Source organism: Triticum urartu, chromosome 5A, assembly GCF_056163025.1.
Source record: "Triticum urartu cultivar PI428250 chromosome 5A, HENAU_Tu73, whole genome shotgun sequence".
NCBI classification, from domain to species: domain Eukaryota; kingdom Viridiplantae; phylum Streptophyta; class Magnoliopsida; order Poales; family Poaceae; genus Triticum; species Triticum urartu.
This window is the reverse complement of record NC_141877.1, coordinates 88,229,027-88,251,010: the sequence shown is the minus strand read 5'-3', so window position 1 is coordinate 88,251,010 and position 21,984 is coordinate 88,229,027. Positions and strand designations below refer to the sequence as shown.

The window sequence follows — 21,984 nt, the reverse complement described above, 5'->3', positions numbered from 1 at the left end:
CAGTCCTTGATCTTTAAAGGTGCTCTACATTTATGTTTTGCGGTCTCAGAAAGGGCTAGCGAGATACCATCTTGTTATATCATATTATGATTGTTTTGAGAAAGTGTTGTCATCCGAGATTTATTATTATGGCTTGCTAGCTGATTATGCTATTGATATGAGTAATTATGAGACCTGAGAATTATTGCAAATGTGGTTAGTTATGATCTATGCTGAAAACTTGAATGCTGACTTGACATAGTTACAACAACAAGAGCAAACAGAGTTTGTAAAAGTTTTTCTTTCTTTCTTTCAGTTTGTCAACTGAATTGCTTGAGGACAAGCAAGGGTTTAAGCTTGGGGGAGTTGATACGTCTCCGTTGTATCTACTTTTCCAAACACTTTTGCCCTTGTTTTGGACTCTAACTTGTATGATTTGAATGGAACTAACCCGGACTGACGCTGTTTTCAGCAGAATTGCCATGGTGTTGTTTTATGTGCGAAAAACAAATATTCTCGGAATGACCTGAAACTCCACGGAACATCTTAGAAAAAATAAAAAAAATCCTCGCCAAAGATGAAGACCAGGGGGCCACACCCTTCTCACGAGGGTGGGGGTACCCCCCCTAGGGCGCGCCCCCCTACCTCGTGGGCCCCCTGGATGCTCTCCGACGCCAACTCCAACTCTATATATTCGCTTTCGGAGAGAGAAAAATAATAGAGAAGAAATCATCGCGTTTTACGATACGGAGCCACCGCCAAGCCCTAAAACCTCTCGGGAGGGCAGATCTGGAGTCCGTTCGGGGCTTCGGAGAGGGGGATTCGTCGCCGTCGTCATCATCAACCATCCTCCATCACCAATTTCATGATGCTCACCACCGTGCGTGAGTAATTCCATCGTAGGCTTGCTGGACGGTGATGGGTTGGATGAGATTTATCATGTAATCGAGTTAGTTTTGTTAGGGTTTGATCCCTAGTATCCATTATGTTCTGAGATTGATGTTGATATGACTTTGCTATGCTTAATGCTTGTCACTAGGGCCCTAGTGCCATGATTTCAGGTCTGAACCTATTATGTTTTCATGAATATATGTGAGTTCTTGATCCTATCTTGCAAGTCTATAGTCACCTACTATGTGTTATGATCCGGCAACCCCGAAGTGACAATAATCGGGACCACTCCCGGTGATGACCATAGTTTGAGGAGTTCATGTATTCACTATGTGCTAATGCTTTGTTTCGGTTCTCTATTAAAAGGAGGCCTTAATATCCCTGAGTTTCCAATAGGACCCCGCTGCCACGGGAGGGTAGGACAAAAGATGTCATGCAAGTTCTTTTCCATAAGCACGTATGACTATATACGGAATACATGCCTACATTACATTGATGAGTTAGAGCTAGTTCTGTGTCACCCTATGTTATGACTGATACATGATGAACCGCATCCGGCATAATTATCCATCACTGATCTGGTGCCTACGAGTTTTCCATATACTGGTTCTCACTTATTTACTTTTCCGCTGCTACTGTTACAATCACTACAAAATACCAAAAATATTTACTTTTGCTTGCACTACTCTTTTGTTAGCGTTACCACCACTATCATATTACTGTGCTACTAAACACTTTCCTGCAGATACTAAGTTTCCAGGTGTGGTTGAATTGACAACTCAGCTGCTAATACATGAGAATATTCTTTGGCTCCCCTTGTGTCGAATCAATAAATTTGGGTTGAATACTCTACCCTCTAAAGCTGTTGCGATCCCCTATACTTGTGGGTTATCACAAGGCTAGGGCACAATCTCACTAGTTCTCCCTTTACTACCCTAGCTGATTTAGCGAAACGTAGGGTAGCAAGCACAGGAGCCGGGCAACCCAACTATTGACCAAAGACATGATTCGGAGCCAATGCATATAATGCTAAGTTCGGGGTGCCGAACTTATCTTTAAGGATTGTTCAGACTTTGTTGCCGTATTGTGGGGCGATGGGGAGCCCCTGGCAAATATGAAACGTACTAGAGTGTACGGTTGCTAGGAAATAAGTAATTTAAAGGAAACCAGAGGGAGAACAGAGATAGGATCTGGGGCCCTTGAACTTGGATCATGAACTGTTTCCATTATAGTTGGGTTAATGCGTCCAAGCACATTGGTACAAAAAATGCAATAAGCAACCGGCTATTTGACATGCCGCGACCAAAGGCAAGCTGCGTGTGGGTCCTGAAAACGGATAGAGTAATCGTTTAGTTAGCCTCTAGGGCTTCCCATGTACGCTTGTGCTCCGTGTCAATCCGATGTGTTTATCCTTTGACAGGACCATTAATCAGGCCATCGAAGGAGGCCCGCATAAGAGAAGCCTGAAAAAAAGGGAAAAGGAGATAGTAAAGGTATTTGTGTGTCCGAGATCGGTCTAACCGAACTGTAGATCCCGGGCTAGCTTGTGCCTCCATCAATGTCCATGGAATTTTGAGTGCGTAATTATGTACGCGTGGTACGAATGCCACTACTTCATCGGGACTGAGACGGAGGCCGAATTGCTAATCGAGCTCTTGACGAGCCGCGCTGTCCTATTGCAGTGTAGTCCTAAACCTCTTAATGATGTCCAGGGGCTCGGCAGCCATACTATGGTGCTGCTTGAGAAGGCCGCTCTGTACCTCTTCTGCTAGGGCAGCGGTGTGCTCCTCTGTTCGGAGGGAGCGTTCAGTATTGTCATTGACTGTTATGACGCCGCGTGGACTGGGCATCTTGAGCTTGAGATAAGCATAGTGTGGTACTGCATTGAATCTAGCAAACGCGGTTCATCCGAGCAGTGCGTGGTAGCCGCTGCGGAAGGGGACGATATCGAAGATTAACTCTTCACTTTGGAAGTTGTCCGGAGAACCGAAGACCACCTCCAGCGTGATTGAGCCCGTACAGCGGGCCTCTACGCCTGGTATGACTCCTTTAAAGGTAGTCTTTGTTGGTTTGATTCGTGAGGGGTTAATGCCCATCTTCTGCACTGTGTCCTGATAAAGCAGGTTGGGGCTGCTACCACCGTCCATCAAGACACGTGTTAGGTGAAACCCGTCGATAATTGGGTCGAGGACTAGTGCGGTTGAACCGCCATGGCGGATACTAGTTGGGTGATCTCGACGATCGAAGGTGATCGGGAACGACGACCACGGATTGAATTTTGGGGCGACTGGCTCTACCGCTAGACGTCCCTAAGTGCTCGCTTGCGATCCCTTTTGGGGATGTGTGTAGCGTATATCATGTTCACCGTTTTGACTTGAGGGGGAAATTTCTCCTGCCCCCCAGTGTTCGGCTGCCAGGGCTCTTCGTCCTCGTCCTCACTTTGTGATCCCTTTTCTTTGTTTTCGGCATTTAACTTGCCAGCCTGTTTGAAAACCCAAGAGTCTCTGTTGGTGCGATTGGCTTGTTTATCTGGGGTACCATGTATCTGGCACGGACGATCGAGTATGCGATCCAGGCTGGATGGTCCCTCACTGTTCCTTTTGTAGGGCTTCTTCCGTTGGCCGGACTTGGAGCCACTGAATCCGGCATTAACTGTGGTGTCATCGGTGTTGTCGCCATTGCTTCGGCGTTTGTGCCTATTGCGCCGGAGCTTGCCGGTGTTGTTCTTGGCCTCGGAGGGGCCTGTCTCGTTGGCTGTGTTTTTGCTATGAGCCAGCCAGCTGTCCTCACCCACACAAAAGCGGGTCATGAGTGCTGTAAGGGCTGCCATGGACTTCGGCTTTTCTTGGCCAAGGTGGCGTGCTAGCCATTCGTCACGGATGTTGTGTTTAAAGGCCGCTAGGGCTTCAGCATCTGGACAGTCAATGATCTGGTTCTTTTTGGTTAGGAACCTAGTCCAGAATTTTCTTGTTGATTCTCCAGGTTGTTGGACTATGTGGCTTAAGTCATCGGCATCTGGTGGCTGGACATAAGTCCCTTGGAAGTTATCAAGGAAAGCCTCTTCCAAGTCCTCCCAGCTGCCGATGGAATTTTCAGGCAGACTATTTAGCCAGTGTCTAGCTGGCCCTTTTAATTTTAGTGGGAGGTATTTGATGGCGTGGAGATCATCTCCTCGGGCCATGTGGATGTGGAGAATAAAATCTTCGATCCACACTGCGGGATCGGTTGTTCCGTTGTATGATTCAATATTAACGGGCTTGAACCCCTCGGGGAATTCATGATCCAGCACCTCATCTATGAAGCAGAGAGGGTGTGCGGCGCCTCTATATCGGGCCGCGTCACGGCGCACCTCTGATGAAGTCCGTCTGCGGTTATCGGCCCGGGTGTGACTAGGTTTGTCACGTCCGAATAGGTAGCCATCATCCCGAGTCGGGATGCGTCCTCGCGATCCGTAGATCGATCTGGTGTGTCCTGCTCTACTGTCCAGATCATGCCGAAGGTCGTATGTATGGTCCCGAGCTGTTCTGTCCCTGTTTTTGCGCGGTGGTGGGTGGGCTGTTGTTCGTCCTGAGTTGCCGTTTTATCCCGACCGCGGGGTGGTCGGTCTGCCGCACTATCCCGACCACGTGGTGGTCGGTCCGCATTGCGTGAGGGAGGTATGGGATCTGGTGCCTCCTCATCGAACTGAGGTAGCAGTATGCGCTTTGGGTAACTCTTGACTGGGCGCTCGAGGCCATATTCTTCGGCTGCCAGGACATCAGTCCACCTGTCAATGAGCAGGTCTTGATCAGCTTGGAGCTGCTGCTGCTTCTTCTTCAGGCTTCTTGCAATGGCTATTAGCTGGTGCTTGAAGCGCTCCTACTCGAGGGGTGCCTCAGGCACGATGAAGTCCTCATTGACGAGGTTCTCATCATCCTCGGAGACTGGACGATAACTATCATCATCCGGGTCATTGGGCATGGCCTGTTTATCAGGGTTATCTTGCCTGTTGTTTTGTTCCTCCTATTCGGATGCAGCCCCGACAGGGTCTTCATTGTTTTCGGCGTCGCCCAGAGTACTATTTTCTCCGGTGCCAGTGTCGTCCTCTTTTGAGCGACGAGGCTTAGAGCGGAGTTTAGGATGCCGATGCTTGGACTGTGTCTCAGAAGGTTTATTTGCAACTGGATCTCCTTTATCATCGTCGCTAGCTTTTTTAGGTGTGTCGAGACCATGTACACATTGTATGCAGAGGTGGCCGTCCAACGTCCAGTAAATGGCGGGTCTTGGCCTTGCTCCTGGTCGGCATCGTCGTCCATACTGTCGATGTCTTCGGAGCCATAATCAAGCACGTCGGTTAAGTCATCGACAGTGGCTATGAAGTGGGTGGCGGGTGGGAAGCGAAATTGCCCATCATCAGCCTCTGGCTCGAACCGAACATAGTTCGGCTGTGAGTCCTTCTTCAAGGACAAGTCCTTTAAAGAGTTTAGCACATCACCCAAAGGTGAGTGCTGGAGGATGTCTGTGACACTAAATTCGAAAATCGATAACCGATCCAGCTTGGCATCTGCAGGCGTACCCGGTCCGGAACATATAGCCAGAGACGAGTCCGGAGTTCCATTGACGCAAATATTTTGGGGTGCCGAGTCCGTGTGCGGATCCAAGGCCGCGGACTCGGTGGCCCCAGATGGCACGATCTGCTCCGGTTCTAAGGCCGTTGCAGCAACAGGGACCATCTCCTGGATGTGATCCGATGACAGATTTAAGTCATGTTCATCAGGGCGAGGGGGAGTGATCGCTGCGGTCTCAAATCCATTGAGGATCAAGTCTCCACGGATATCTGCGACATAGTTCAAGCTTCCGATTCCGACCTGGTTGCCAGGGGCGTAGCTATCGATCTGCTCCAGATGGCCAAGCGAGTTGGCCCGCAGTACGAAGCCGCCGAACACGAAAATCTGTCCGGGGAGGAAGGTTTCTCCTTGGACAGCGTCACTATAGACAATTGAAGGGGCCATCGAACCTTTCGTTGACGGCACAGTGGAACTCCCAATGAAAGCACCAATGTCGGTGTCAAAACCGGCGGATCTCGGGTAGGGGGGTCCCGAACTGTGCGTCTAGGATCGATGGTAACAGGAGACGGGGGACACGATGTTTACCCAGGTTCGAGCCCTCTCTATGGAGGTAATACCCTACGTCATGCTTGATTGATCTTAATGAATATGAGTGTTACAAGAGTTGATCTACCACGAGATCGTAATGGCTAAAACCCTAGAAGTCTAACCTGTATGACTATGGTAATGAATATATCCTTTCCGGACTAACCCCTCCGGTTTATATAGACACCGGGGGGGGGGGGTCTAGGGTTACATAGAGTCAGTTACATAAGAAGGAATCTTCATAGTCGGTCGCCAAGCTTGCCTTCCACGCCAAGGAGAGTCCAATCCGGACACGGGTACAGTCTTCGGCCTTCATGTCTTCACAGCCCATCAGTCCGGCCCATGGATAACAGGCCGGACGCCCGAGGACCCCTTAGTCCAGGACTCCCTCGGATGTACATATGAACGGAAACATTTTCCCTGGATTGACTGTGTGGGATGTACATAAGAACGGAAACATATTCCTTGGATTGACTGTGTGTGATATACATACGAACGGAAACGTTTTCCCTGGATTGACTATGTGGGATGTACATAAGAACGGAAACGTATTCCTTGGATTGACTGTGTGTGATATACATACGAACGGAAATGTTTTTCTGGGATTCACCATGTGGGATGTACATACGAACGGAAATGATTGGGTTTCAATGCCTCGCCCGATCGCACACGAGCTCATTTTGCCCTAGCCTGTGTCCCAGGAGAGCCTATCCCCAATGGTTTCTGGGTCGTGTGGGAAGGACCCCCCTATCGCCTACACTCACTTGGCGACAGTTCCAAATGTCATCGCGGAAAGCGGTTAAAAACTGTTTGTATAGCACCGATGCGTACCAGTGACCTAACGGTCATATCATTGAAGGGCATTTATGTCTTATCATATCGGGCTGCTCTCCACCTATAAATAGCCGCCCCCTACAACCACTAGCTGGTTGGCTGCTCCGAGAGAAACTGACACTTGTCATTGAGAGCATCCCATCCTCTGAGGACTTTGAGCGAAAATCATCACTGAGGAAACCCAAACCCAAACACCTACAACCCAAAGTGATTGAGCATCACTGAAGAGATTGAACCTATGTGGAACCGACGCTTGTTACCTTTAAGGACTGTGCATCGTCCAAACGGTTAGGCTTCATGGTCTAGAACATCCAAAAGGAATTGTGGATCGCCGAGTGACCGAATCTGTGAAGGTTTGGAAGTCACCTAAAGACTTACGGAGAGTGATTGGGCGAGGTCTGTGTGACCTTAGCTCAAGGAGAATATGGTGAGGACTGTGTGTCCGGGACTATGTGTCCTCGGGTTTAAATACCTAGCCGCTCCAACCAAACGTACAACTATCACAGCAGTTGAAACTAGTCTACCAAATCATTGTCTTCACCAAGCTACTGGTTCTACTTCCTCAACCCTTTCATTTCCTCATTCATGTGTTGATGAACTTGATCGTTATTGTTTGAAGACTTTGACTGAAGACTTTCTCAATTTCCTCAATCCTATTTCTTCAGTCATCTTATCTTCAACCTGCTTATCCTATTTTCACGCTACCTGTACTCTGAGCTTGTTTCATATCATCATGATGGTTGTGTTACTGCCATGTTACACTTGCACCCGAGTACTTATTCTGCTGCTTGTAGTTCGTCGCTTAGGAAATTCCTCACTTAGAATTTCCTCAGTGACAAATTTGTAAAAATCGCCTATTCACCCCCCCTCCAGTCGATATAACGCACTTTCAGTTCCGAGCAGTGGCGCGGTGGCCACCCCCTCCGGCGGTGCCACCGAACCCAGGACCACGAGGTCCGGAAACGGAGGTGGAGCCGGAGCGGCCGTCACCGCATTGGCTGGACGAGGCGGTCTGGTGCAAAGAGGAGACGACACGCGCAAAGCCCGCATGAGATCGACCTCGAAGTTTGCCAACCCAACAACCCACCGCTCATGGATGTGGTTGTTGCCGCCGCTGATGGGGGTCAGCGGACGTCGCGATAGCGGGTGACTCATCGGAGGAGAGGAGAGGAGATCAACGGGTGGTGAGAGAAGAGTGAGGAAGCGTGGTGTGAAAGGGAGTGGGTGGTGAGATAAGAGAGGGGGAGTTATGAGTCGTCTTGTCCATCTCCCGCGCTCCCTGAGGCGTGCAGTGAAGAACCACGTGTGGCCGCGCTCAGCCTGGCTGTGGAGAAACTGCCGATTCGGTAGTAGCTCACGGGCCTGGCTCAAGACTGCTTTAAATTCTGTGCGGGTCGAGACATGGGTGTAGCCTAGGCAACCAAACATCATATTTTTGTCCTGCACGGGTCTGGTTGGCCCAAATGCGAGCAACCAAATGTGTCATTAGTTTTTATCCCTAGTGTCTTAGGATGTTGTATGAGAGCGTACATGGTGTACATGGGCGACGCTGCCTCGTCCCTTTTTTGGCTGTGTACATGGTGTACATGTGCTCCGTTGTTGCTGTACGGGAGGGCTGCCACCCCGCCCAGCATGCTCGTGGTGCTGAGCACCAGATGGAGATGCCTGACGTGCTCTTGAGCTTCTCCTCGTGCGCCGGCCGTAGACTGGGCTCCCTCGCCCGCGCACCCGACAGATCACGTGCTCTCAAGCAATAGAGAAGAGGAGATTGAGGACGAGCATGAGGTAGCGTCACCGCCCGCGTGGCTTGCCTTCATCTTCCGCGGCCACCATGGTGACGCCGCCCACTTTCCTTCATCCATCATGAAGTGGGAGTAACCGTGGGCCGTGGTGTCCGGTGAGGTAGAACGGGATTGCGATGTCCAGCGAGGTGCAGCAAGCTCGAGGTTGCTAGCGAGGTAGATTAGAGGCATCGTGGCTGGCTAAAGGGACTCGTGTGGGTTTGCCGTGGACGGCACACTCAATGCATGCAATGTGTTCGATGAAATGCCCAATAATCCAATGTGAGAAGGAAGAAGATGGGAGAATGAAATATTGTCGTGTGGACGAAGACCGGTCAAAACCACGCTGAGTCAGCAGTGATACCGAAACAATCGAGACAAGGAACTAATTTGTCCGGTTTAAAGAGTTGAGAGTGTAAGCAGTCCGGTTTTAAAATTAAGGACTAAATCTATTTGTCATAATGGTGCGACAAAGCGCGCATTTATTTTTAGTCATACCATTTCTTACTTTGGTGTTCCTTTCTATTTGTGTGTTTTCAATTACACGTTAACCGGGGAAGGAACACGTATCGGCAGGAATGTGTATTCGAAACAATGCAGGTGCCACATGTCCCCCTTCCGGATAGACCCACGCCGACCATCAGGTCACGCTCCGGTGCCACGTGGCCTGCCGACATCACGGGCCCACGGACTTAATCGTCAACAACCTCCAACCTCAAGTCTTCGTGTGATAATGGTAACAGCGTACTAGTAGCAGATGATTTTGAACTCGACTGACCGCTGGGCCCCATCTCGCCGCGGAAGATTCTAGCCCCTCGGGAGAAGGCTCAGTGACTCGCCGGCGAGATGATCGTGTCGGCGCTCGCGACGGCGGTGGGCGTCAACCTGGGCCTGACCGTGCTGCTCGTCTCCGCCTACTCGCTCCTCCGCCGCCGCCCGCCGTTCGTCTCCGTGTACGCCCCCCGCCGCCCCTACGCGCCGCTCGAGTCCTGGCTCGCCGCCGCGTGGCGCCGCTCCGAGGACGACATCCATGCCGCCGCGGGGCTCGACGGCGTCGTCTTCGTCCGCATTTTCGTCTTCAGGTCCCGCTCCCAAATCCCCATCCCCTCTCGCTGTGTTTCTTCGTTCCCTTCGCCTTGTTACTGAATCCGAGGGTGCTGTGGGGCTATGGGATGCTGCAGCATCAGGCTTTTCGCCGTAGTCGCTGTGGTGGGCGTCGGCGTGCTCATGCCGATAAACTTCATGGGGGACCAGCTGCAGCTGATCGACTTCACCGACCTGCCCAGCAAGTCCGTCGATGTCTTGAGTATCTCCAATGTCCAGGACGGGTCCAATAAGTGAGATATTTCAACCCCTGATCTTCTATAATATTGGTGCACTTATTTTGGGAGTTCTACATGTCATGGTTAGTGTCTGAAGGTGAATTTCAACCCCATGATATATAATTCTAGAGTAGTTTACTTAACTAATAGTACTGTTTATGCCGTTCAGGTTTGGTATTAGGAGGTTAATTCTCCTCATGCTGCAGTTTTTTATTTCATGGAGTGCATATAAGGAGTTGCATTTTTCTGAGTGCTTGTCTAGTGTTGATGAACCTGATGGCCAATGTCCATGCGCTTTGTCATGTGATATAATCGTTTTGTGTTTTCTACATATTAAATGGCCAGTGTAATCAAAATTAGGTAGCTATTCCAGAATTCAGATATCTACAGCTATTCATATCAGTTATGTTGTTTTATAACATGTAGAACTGTAGGTTAATAGATGATGCCGCATCTCTGTTTTAAAAAAGAAACATTGTTAAGTATTCAGTACATAGAATTTGATTAGGATGGTGTGGAACAGCTCTAACCACTCTAATCACGGGGGCTTCACGTCGTGGCATTCTCCAGGGCTTCTTGCTTATGCAAAACATTTCGTTGGAGTCTAATTAGATGTTTCTATTGGAAATTATCTTCCTTTCTGAGCTCTAAGTCATGCTTATTACATGTGGTAACGTGGTTCACAGATTATGGCTTCACTTCTCTGCTGTGTACATCATAACTGGAGTCGCATGCTACCTGCTCTATTATGTAAGTAATTTAATGTTTCTTATACTTTTTTGTTTAGTTTTTAATTTGCATTTTCTTTCTTCATTTGTAACATGATTCCTTGTGTATCAGAGTATCAGTTGGACAGAACACATTATCCTTTTATAATGAATAAATGCTCATTGGATCTGGCATCTGTTTATTACATACTTTGTTTGTAAAAAAAATTGGTGCTTGACTGGTTTCAGTTTTCTCTGTAAGCAATACTTTGTGTTTTTTCTTTGCAGGAGTACAGATATATTTCTGGCAAGAGGCTCGAGTATTTTATGACATCGAAGCCACTACCCCAGTATTTCACAGTTCTGGTTCGAGCTATCCCTATAACTGATGGTGGTTCTGTGAGTGATGCTGTTGATAAGTTCTTCAAAGAGTATCATTCATCCACCTACTTGTCACATACTGTTGTTCATCAAACTGGCAAACTCCGCCGCCTTCTTGTAAGATTCAGTTCCTTTGGATACATTTGTATTGCATAATTATGGACAGATGTCCATGAATCATCAATGGTCCTAATAAAACGTTTATATGGGCTGTCTATCGACTTCTTACATGACATAAGGGTTGCTGGGGAATATAGTTGTATGAAAAATACTAGCATGAGGTTTGGAAGACATGCATTTCAATCCAGTCATGAACAACCGTGTTTCGTTGAATTTATTTTAACTTCATCAACTCAGTATGTATTAATTTGTATATTTTTTACAACGTGATCTTAATGCACTCAGTATGCAATATTTGCATAGGTCAACTTTCATGGATGTCAAAATTTTATAAGCTTACCACATAGCATTCTTACTCTACACATAACAATATAGCATTCTTTTTTGACAACAAATCTGTTAGTAGATTTTTTGTATGCATTTATTCTCAAAGCAATATACTGGATGTCATATATGTCCAGTGAAGTGTTCTGGGTCGACGATTTCACATATGCATGTAGTAATTAACTAGTTACTGATTTTCTATATAAGCATGCCAACTGGATGCTTATCCTCATACTTCTAACCTTTTTAGAACATTTTATTTTCATGTGAAAAAAACTTTGCTCATCTCCCCTAGATGTATATGATAGTAATGGCACACTGGTTTGTTTGCTCTCCTGAACTTCGTAAGGAACACTGCATTCTAGCTTGTTGAACAGTGTCCCGTTTCACTTCTTCTGATTGCCTGTTTGATTTCTATCCAGAATGAGACCGAAATTATGTGGACAAAGCTAAAGAACCTAAAATATGTACCACAACGACCTTCTACTGACAACCCTCCAAAAAAGTTTCTTGGACTATTTGGAAGAAATAATCCTATTGGGAAATATCAGAAAAGGCTGGAAGACCTAGAGGAAAATGTTAGAATGGAACAATCAGATGCTACTAGGAGACAGGTATGTATTTCTGTTTTTTCTTTGGTCTTGGCTAAGTTAACTATGGTGTATTGATTAGTTTATCTTCCTAGTTGTCCTTTGGTTCTGACAAATGAAGTGCAAACATATTGATATTCTCTTATCTATACTTGATGTTTCATAACTCTTCAGGAGATTCCCGCTGCTTTTGTTTCATTCAAATCTCGATATGCTTCAGCGAATGCAATTTACATAAGGCAGTCAGACAATCCAACTGAGTGGCAAACTGAGCATGCTCCTGATCCTCATGATGTTTATTGGCCTTCCTTTTCTACATCATTCATGGAACGGTGGATATCCAAATTTGTAGTATTTGTAGCTTCAGTTCTCCTCATAATCGTGTTTCTTCTAGTTGTGGGATTTATTCAAGGGCTCACTTATATGGAGCAACTTGAGGCATGGCTGCCTTTCCTGAGGAACATACTGGAAATGTTAGTTTCTGTTCATAGATTACAATCATATATGTTTCTCTCATTGGTTCTTTATTTTGTTATCTGGAAAGGGCCTAGGCAGCATATATGCTCAGATGCTGAATTAGTGATACTAGTGCTATCCGTTCTTATTATGTTGGTTTTATTTATCTAATGTATGGCACATCAGAATGGCTAAACACCTGACCTTTGTCTTCTTTGATCTTTCCAGAGCCATTGTCAGTCAATTGGTTACTGGGTATCTTCCCAGTGTCATTCTTCACTTCCTTTCCTCTTATGTGCCCTCAATAATGAAGCTATTTTCGACCATGCAAGGATTTGTGTCTGTCAGTGGGATTGAGAGAAGTGCTTGCAACAAAATGCTTCGGTTTACCATATGGACTGTGTTCTTTGCAAATGTTCTTACTGGATCAGCCTTAAATCAACTTAACATATTCGTTGATCCAAAGAAAATACCTGAACGGCTTGCGGTTGTTGTACCTGCACAGGTAGGGCATGTGTTTTTTGATTGTCGTCAGCATGACAAGTTCATTTTGGTGTATACTATGAGAAAGCTACCACGAGTTGCTTCTGAGATCGTGCTCTCCCCTCCAAGCTTCATAGAACATGGACAATAACCTTTCTGTTGACATGGATAATATACTTATACAGTTACATGGATACAGTTTTGTACTTTGTTTTTTCGTCAATTGCTTTAATAACAGACTTCCAAACCTTAGCCTTCATCAACGTTCTTTGTTTTGTCGACGTCCTTCCTGCTGTGGCTACTTATCCATTTCAATATATACCTGCTTACACAATTTTCACCTGTGGCATATGGTATTAGTCCATGCCAGAGCACGTGTGTTGCTAAACAATCATTGGTTTCATGATGATTCTGCAGGCATCTTTCTTTATTGCATATGTGGTGACTTCGTGGACAAGTATAACATCAGAACTCACTCAAACTTCTGCCCTTCTGTATCACTTGTGGGGGAGCTGCGCAAAGTGTTGCAAGAGGGAAGACTCAGAAGCTCCATCGATGCACTATCATAGTGAAATTCCTCGGATTCTCTTGTTTGGACTTCTCGGGCTCACGTACTCCATTGTAGCTCCACTTATCCTCCCATTTGTGTTGACTTACTTCTGCCTTGGCTACTTCATATTTCGCAATCAGGTGAAAACGCTGCAGATTATTAATCGCCCCTTTTAGCTTCCTGTTGCTGCTACACATCGTAGCGTGATCTCTTTGTGCATGGAGGTTGAAATGTGGACTTCAATATCTAGGTCTTCCCAAATTTTGGGTAGTGAACTACTGTTTTGAGGAACTTTGGATAGATATTTCCTGGATTTGGCCGCCAGTGTTGCAATGATTGATTCATTGCTGTCGCCATTTATGAGCGGATAAAATCAAATTGATGTGGTCTAAGGCGTATGATGCAAGCCTACCTTTCTCTTAATATGTTTAGGACAGAACCAAAGTGTTCCTTTCTGGAAGATGAACTAGATCATCTAGTGGTGGAATTTAACTAGAACCTTTCTTGATAAACGTGGACATGCCTTGAAACTATGTAAAATTAAATATGGAATATGGAAAATATAGTTGTTGATTGAACTATACTTCCATATATTGGGAGGCTGACAGTAGTATATCAGGTGTCCTGGTTACACCTGTTCTGAGGAGTGACTGCACCACGAGATAATTTTGCTGGGTCAAAATTGCCAAGTAGAAGACATTTTCCATGTGCAATTGTTCTTTACTGCTGGATAAATTTGTCAGAAGTAGTGAAATACTTGCTTCAGCTTTATAAACTGGATAGCGCAATTTGCATATGTTTAACTTTATCATTCATCAGTTTAAGTATCTACAGTTTGTAACTTTGCTACTACAAATGCAGCTTTGTAATGTGTATGCACCCAAGTATGACACCGGTGGAAGATTTTGGCCCATTGTGCACAATGCAACCATATTTTCTCTTGTGCTGATGCATTTGATTTCAATCGGAGTATTTGGAGTAAAGGAATTTCCACTTGGTTCAAGTCTGCTGGTGCCTCTGCCGATTCTCACACTTCTGTTCTATGCATACTGTGGAAACCGATTTTACCCCATCTTCGAAGCATACTCTACCGAGGTACTTTTTTATTAGTTTCTCCTTTTGTAAATGCATAGGAGGCCACTCTATGTGTGCACCTGTTTACCTTAGCAACAGCAGCTGCTGTTTTCTTATTCGGAATCTTTAGATATCATTTCTGTGGCATACAAACCCTTCATGTCTCACTTTTGTTCATGCAGTCATTGGTAAACAAAGATATACAAGAACAAAGCAAACCAGAGATGGCAGAGTTCTTCAGCAGTCTTGAAACAGCCTACTGTGACCCGGCACTGAAGCCTATCCAGCGGTCTTCAAACTCTGATGAACGTACTTCACCACTCTTGTCTTCTGTCTAGATCCAGACAAGTCATAGGTGGCATCCTGGCTCCCACGGTGTGAGATTTTTGTTTGATTTTGGGCTTTTGATGATCAGGTACATATAACAGTACAGGTGTGCTTCTTGTTGTGTTTTTTTACACGGTGAAGCAAAACTTAGGACATGAATCCTTGTATTATTATGTTGTACATTTTTCTTTAGGACATAAATTCTTGTATTATTGTGTTGTATATTTTTCTTGGAGGAGTTTGCTGTGCATAATTTTGTGTATCAGATTTGGTGCTCGCTTTGTAGGGATGAATAATACATTTTCCCTTAAGTTTTGGGTTGGCAATGCAAACTGTTTGAACCGACCACGCAAGTTGTAGATCTTAAGTTCCATGCAACCTACTTACTGTCCCTTCTAACTATGTGTTTATGTGGATGTTGTTTTACTCCATATAATTCAGTATATGAGATTTTCTGCCACTTGGAGCAATGTGATCAGGAGCTGCTGTTTTTCCTCCTTCAGTCCTTCTTAAGTGCATTTAAATATGGCCGCTCTGGGTATATTTATGATACTTCAACGTCAAGGTTGAGTTTCTCTAAACACAAAAGCCTGCTACGGTGTGGAACCGATCATGGTGCGGCATTCTGCACCCATATTCTGTTATTACCCAGTTATACGCTGAGGTCAGTTGACAAGCTCATACTACTCTGCATTCATACTGCATTTGAAAATGTCTTGGCATCGCAAAACCATACTACTTCAACCTGGCCAGGTGTTATTTTTTTCTCAACGGCTCTCAGATGTACCCAACAAAGATATGCTGTCGTCAAAATGGCCCAAAGTAGCAAGATTATGCGTTACTGCTTTGTCTTAACTGATATCAGATTCAATAGAGTTTGCCTTGTCTTGGATCAATTATGCTTCCACCATGACCGATTACTCTACTGCTTGGCCGAACCCCAAAGAACAAATTGTGTGATTGGTTGGCCACTTGGAGAGAATACGGAGGTGGCACTCTGATAATCTGTCCTGGGCAATCTTGTGCCATTTGGCTATCCTTTTATCTTGTTCATATAAAATGTGTAGGTACTGCAGGAGGATCTCTAGTGCTAATATGGCAAGCAAGAAGCCATGTGATAGTGGTCGGTGTAAACCCATATGAGATTGTTTGCCACTTGGAGGCTGGAGCTGTGTGATCAGGAGGACCAGGTTTTTCTCCTTCAGTCCTTTTTTAAGTGCATTTAGATCTGGCCACTCTGAGTATATTTATGCTACTTCGACGTCAAGGCTGAGTTTCTCTAAACAGCCTGCTATGGTATGGAACCGATCATGGTGTGGTGTTCTATCTACGCCTACATTGTGCTACTACCCAGTTATACGCTGAGGTCAGTCGACAGCCGCATACTCTACATTCACACTACACTGGCTCTGAAAATGTCTTGCCGCCATATCAAAACCATACTGGTCAAGCGCTCCTTTTTTCATCATATATGTGGTACAATCAACTGATGCAAGCATATCTTTGTTGGGTACATTTGAGAGACACAAAGGCGTCAAAATGACCCAAAATAACAATTCAGATCAACCGAGAAGGCTGAACGGGAGCAGGATTATGCGTTACTGCTTTGTCTTAACTGATATCAGACTCAGTAGAGTTTGCCTCGTCGTGGATCAATTATGCTTCCTCCATGACCGATTATTGTACTGCTTGGCTGGACCCCAAAGAACAAATTATGTGATTGGTTGGCTGCCACTTGGAGAGAACTCAAGGTAGCACTCTGGTAACCTATCTTGGGCAAATCTTGTGCCATTTGGCTCTCCTGTCCTCTGTCATATAAAATGTGCAGGTACTGCAGGACCCCTAATGCTAATGCTAACTTGGTAAGCCAAACAGTCCGTGTAAACCATTGGCTAACAGTGGTGCGCCATTTGTCCTCTTCACGGGTAGGTTGAACAGTGCTCCATGACACGCCTTCCTTTGTACCTAGTCACTGTCATTTACTCGTTAAACCATCAGCTCACGTATCCTGGGTCACAGAGCACCAAAAGGCATTCTGATGTGACACAATGATATATTTCCTGATCTCTATTTCGTGGCCAAAACTCATGGAATTCCCAGTGCAGTTGCAAGCTTGACCTTGTCAACCATATCACAGATAGGTAGACCTGACCAGGAGTCCAGGACAAAAAAGATGGCCAGCTACAAAGGTCGAGAAGCTCAGTCCGCAGCTGGGGCCAAACCGCTAGACGTTCACAAGTTGCATGTCCTAATTGTGACGAGGACATCAAGAGTACTGGCATATGCCACCAAAATACTCCTTAGAACATCAGAGGATGATCTTCAATTTTCAATTGTTGTGAGGGAGGCGCATCGGAGGCACCGTCGTCGTCATGCATGACAAAACGCGGACGGGTGGGAACAAAAACGAATTGACAGCCGGATTTAATTTTAACCCCCGCTATGGCTGATTAAGAAACCGGTTAGGGGTCAAGAATTTCAACCCCTAGGGCTGTTGTTTTGTTCTGCTTACGTCGTCGCTCTTGGACACAGGCGTTAAACTCCATGGCTGCAGCTCAGCGTGCTTTGGGAACTGTGAAAACGGAAATTTGGAAATCATGTAAATAAAAAGCACACGCACGTAGTGACTACTGACTTGGTCGTGTGTTATTATGCAAGTTAACTAGATTCCTTTTATGAACACCGCGTAGTACAGAATAGACATATATAGCGACACCACCACACGCACATACTCACACACCGTCAATTGATGACCTATGCAAGGACATATACCTCCTTTTGATCTAAAATAAAATGTCTTATACTCCTTCCGTAAAGATATATAGGCAGTGATCTAAACGCTCTTATATTTTCTTACGCTTACGGAGGGAGTAAACTTTTACAGAGGGAGTATTTTTTTTGCGGGATACAGAGGGAATACATGCTAGTCTTAGAAAATGTGACGGTCAAATTTGTGTAAGTTTGTCTGTTGAGCCCTCGCAATTTTTTTTGTCTGTCAAGGTATTTAAAAACTACTCACAGTAAGATGAAAACAACATTCAGATTTAGCACAAAAAATACCGTGCATGTGAAAAGCAAGAACAAAAGATGTATATTCGAGGCCATCACTGTCAAAATCATGTATTTCGAACCAAGATAGTACTACTACTGTACTGACTACTGAGCAAGAAGCAGTTTGCGGCGTCCGGGCTATGTCACTTGGACTATGCTTAAGAGCATCCGGGCTATGTGAGTGTATTTACCACCGTTGTTGGAGATGCTCTAAGACAGTTACAAAATTTTATGACATCTCTTTTTCAGATACCATCACTTGTGGTCTTGCTATGTGAGTGTCCCAGTGGGACTGCAAAACATCAACTTCACTGCACACTTTCTGGTACTACAAAGTGAGATCATCAACTCCCACTTTTTAACCTTTCCATTGACGTTGCAATCCAAGTAGTGTGCACTGCTAAGCAAGCTAGTTAACAATAAGAAGAGCCAAGTTGGCTCAATCAAAGAACACACTACCAAACTACCTAGTTGCTCAACTGAGGTCTCATATTGCACCGCATATATATAATATGGGCCATACACACATCATCGCCAAAATGCCCTGGATTTTGCACACCAAGACATGAGCTAATCGCCAAAAGGTAATATCTGGATGTCGCCGAACTGGTCAAAGAGCAGTGTACATGTCCTGCATTATTCCCCTTTCATTGCTACGGTGAAAGTGACAAACATCAAATTCTTGCGCGACAATGATCTACGTCGCAAACCCGGTATGATAAAATACATTGGTGTAATTAATGTTTTGAGAGGTTAACAATGCACAACATACGATAATATAACTGTCTTCATGTAAGGTTTGTATTTGAAGTATTATATCCTGAAAACCCAGCCCTTAAATGGGCCTCGAGCCAGCGATCCTGTTATAATGTATCTTGGCATCAATTATATGTACTATGATACATCTCACAGGGTGTATTCTAGAGAGAGAAATGATGATTTCACACCATTCATATCAAGTGTTTTTATGATCACGATCCTACAATAATATCAATAGCAATCTGGTCATGTCAAAATGCTCGATTCATGGACGACTTTCAATTCTGATCGCATGAGGAATGATTGGTGTAGCCACATCGTGGTGAGACAGGAGTGATCTAAATAAGAGATGAAGCATACTTAAGGGGAAGCACCATACCACCAGAATTCACGTGTTGGGATGAAAGGTGGGTAAGGGGTCATCACTATCGGATGGCTTCGCCTCTACCCCGGCTAAGTAGCATGGATGATGAGGGAACATGCATGGCAAGGTGGTGTTGTGGTAGGAGGGGTTGTACGAAAATAGCCTACGCTGGCATTTTGACCCTGCCACCCCTTCCTCGTCGTACTAGACCTGAATCATTTTCTTAGGCTGAGTTGCAACAACCTGAAAATGCCAACCAATCTCATCTGACCAGAGGGGCGAGAAATATAATTATATTAATTTGGTACTACGAAATGATTTGTTTAGTAATAAAAACAACATTCCTTCTATTTTTTTAACACCATATCTTTTTTAAAAGAATTTTAGGCTTTTGGGCGGGTTTAAAAATTGGAGCTCAAAGCCGTCATGACTTGACGGCCGGGCTTTGGGCCAACCCGCTGAGCCGAGCTGCCCATGCTTAGGTCTACCCTATACAAACTTTGAGCCTTAGTATAGTGGTTTAATCATCTTTCTTTCTTGCATATACAGATCATTTCACACCAAAGTTTAGCCTGATGAGGAATCAAAGAGGTCTTGAACTCAAAATTTCTTGGCTCTCATACTATATTGAGTATCCATGCATCAACACACTCCTACGAAAAAGGCCAGCAAGATATACACTCATACTTTGAAATCCAAGAGGACTAGGTGTACCTAGCTAGTTTCACACCAACTAAATCATATATGTATAGTCATATGAACCTGTCAATGACTAGGCCAACACGACCACACCCTCATCCTTAGCTAAGCAGATTCAAAAGACAACTTTTCACAGCATGAACACATGAATTAACTAGAGATCCAATCTCTCTCACTAGATATCCTTGTCCCCCCATTTGTTGAGCACCACAACTTAAACAAATGCAATGCAATTTTTGTACTCCCAATCAGTGCTACTAAGTACTAACCCATCACCATTAACAACATAAATGCAACACATTGCATGCAAATACTTAGTAAACTTATATGAATTAATATGAATACACAAATGAGCTAGACTAGCACAAACACAAGCAACAAAAGGCATCTTCCTCCTCTCCTCCCTTATATATACCCCTGACCTGATCATCTCTTTTCAGCCTCCAGTCCATACTCCACGCCGAGCCGGCTCGATGGTTCCATCCATGGCGAGGAAGCGCAAGGCATCCGACGACGTCTCTGACACTGACATCGACGTCGGCATACCTCTATCACTAGCTTCGACGGACGCGTGGACGACGTCCACGGTTGCGGCTACGACGGCGGCGAGGCAGCAGCAGCGGGGCAGGAAGCGGTTCGTGGGCGTGCGGCAGCGGCCGTCCGGCCGGTGGGTGGCGGAGATCAAGGACACGATCCAGAAGATCCGCGTGTGGCTCGGCACCTTCGACACCGCCGAGGAGGCCGCCCGCGCCTACGACGAGGCCGCCTGCCTCCTCCGGGGCGCCAACACCCGCACCAACTTCTGGCCCCGCCCCTCGCCGCCTGCCGCCTTGCAGCCGCCGCCGCCGGCTATGCTGTCGATGCAGGCGCCGGCGTTGCCTTCCAAGGTCTCCAACCTCCTCCTCCTCCGCCTCAAGGCCCGCAACCAGCAGCTCCTCCTCAACGACGCCACGGCGCCGCAAGAGGCTGCGCTGCTGCAGCAGCAGATGCAGAAGCAGATGTCCTCGTCGACGTCGTCGTGCCAAGAATCATACGTCCATGGCCGTGACGACGAGTACTGCTTCCAGGTAGACGACTTTTTGAGCGAGGAGTGCAACAACTCGCCAGAAATGGAGGAGGAAGAAGAAGAGGTGGAGGAAGAAGAAGAGGTGGAAGAGGAGGAGGAGCTGGACTTCCAGTTCATGGACAAGCCGACGGTGGCGGAAGACGAGGACGCCGGGATCTGCTCCCCGTTCGAGATGGTCGCCGCCGAGCTCGGCGGCTCGGCGCCGGTGGAGGCTAACGATGTGGACGGCGAGCCTGCGACGGCGGTGCAGGAGGCGATGAGGAGGATGGACTACGAGAGGAAGGTGTCCGCGTCGCTCTACGCGCTCAGCGGTGTGTCCGAGTGCCTCAGGATGCGCCTCGGCGGCGGCGCCTCCGCCGCGCGCGATCAGCTCTCCGGCCTGCGCGAGGCGTGCCGCAAGAAGCAGAGGGCGGCGGTGCAGCAGCCAGCATCGGAGCAATCCTCAGAACCAGCCGTCGCTGCTGCTGATCATGACGCAGAGGAGGGTAAAGCTTCCATGCAAGAGGAGTGTTCAGGCAGCAGCAGCAGCGGCAGCAGCCTCACAGAGGCGGCGAGCTCGTCGTCACCGGAGGCTAACGTCACCGGCGACGGGGACGTGCTGCTGTGGAGCTCCCTGGACCTGGCGCCCATCTGCTACATGGCATAGGCTGACCAGTTTTGTTGATGTGTTCCATGGTTGCAACTTGCAGTTAGGTTGTGTTGCTGTGGAATTCGTTTTGCTCCATGCATGGCAGATGGCTCATATGAGAAGCCACCCCTGGCCATCACTTGCTTAATTACCAATTTATTTTGAGAAACAGTGGTAATAACAACAGAAACGAACTTGCATGCACCTCGGCTGGTAGTGCTTCAAAGTAGAACTCAACTGCATATGAAACTTGCATTGAGATTCAGAGAACAGAGCCTTCGTCGCCGTTGCATCCCCTCCAGAGCCGCCACCGCAGGCGTTTAGCCCGAGTTGAGAGGGTGGGGTCCTAACCCCTTTTGTCATACATGGCACGAGTACCAATTTTCCACCAGTTTTCCCATGGACACCACTCTTCAACCTCAAGGCCACCAACAGGCGTCAGCAAGAATGCACAGATGAGGCTTAC

The 21,984-nt window shown here is 46.5% G+C and overlaps 2 protein-coding genes and 1 pseudogene across 2 annotated transcripts; 2 read left to right on the top strand and 1 right to left on the bottom strand.

Annotated features, from left to right (window-relative positions):
• Positions 1-2,543: 2,543 nt before the first annotated feature.
• Positions 2,544-4,830, bottom strand: LOC147970424 (uncharacterized; annotated as a pseudogene).
• A 4,514-nt stretch (positions 4,831-9,344) lies between these two features.
• HYP1 (hyperosmolality-gated Ca2+ permeable channel 2.3) lies at positions 9,345-15,262 on the top strand. The gene is made up of 10 exons (XM_048672526.2): positions 9,345-9,699; positions 9,799-9,954; positions 10,626-10,689; positions 10,935-11,144; positions 11,894-12,085; positions 12,236-12,534; positions 12,746-13,022; positions 13,418-13,690; positions 14,412-14,645; positions 14,807-15,262. Exons 1-10 carry the CDS (start codon positions 9,464-9,466, stop codon positions 14,960-14,962), a joined length of 2,097 nt encoding a protein of 698 aa, XP_048528483.1. The 5' UTR covers positions 9,345-9,463; the 3' UTR covers positions 14,963-15,262.
• Positions 15,263-15,442: 180 nt separating this feature from the next.
• LOC125507981 (uncharacterized) lies at positions 15,443-21,722 on the top strand. Its single transcript, XM_087525585.1, has 3 exons — positions 15,443-18,179; positions 18,252-18,337; positions 20,265-21,722. The coding sequence occupies exon 3, from the start codon at positions 20,298-20,300 to the stop codon at positions 21,534-21,536; it is 1,239 nt and encodes a 412-aa protein (XP_087381711.1). The 5' UTR covers positions 15,443-18,179; positions 18,252-18,337; positions 20,265-20,297; the 3' UTR covers positions 21,537-21,722.
• Positions 21,723-21,984: the final 262 nt, after the last annotated feature.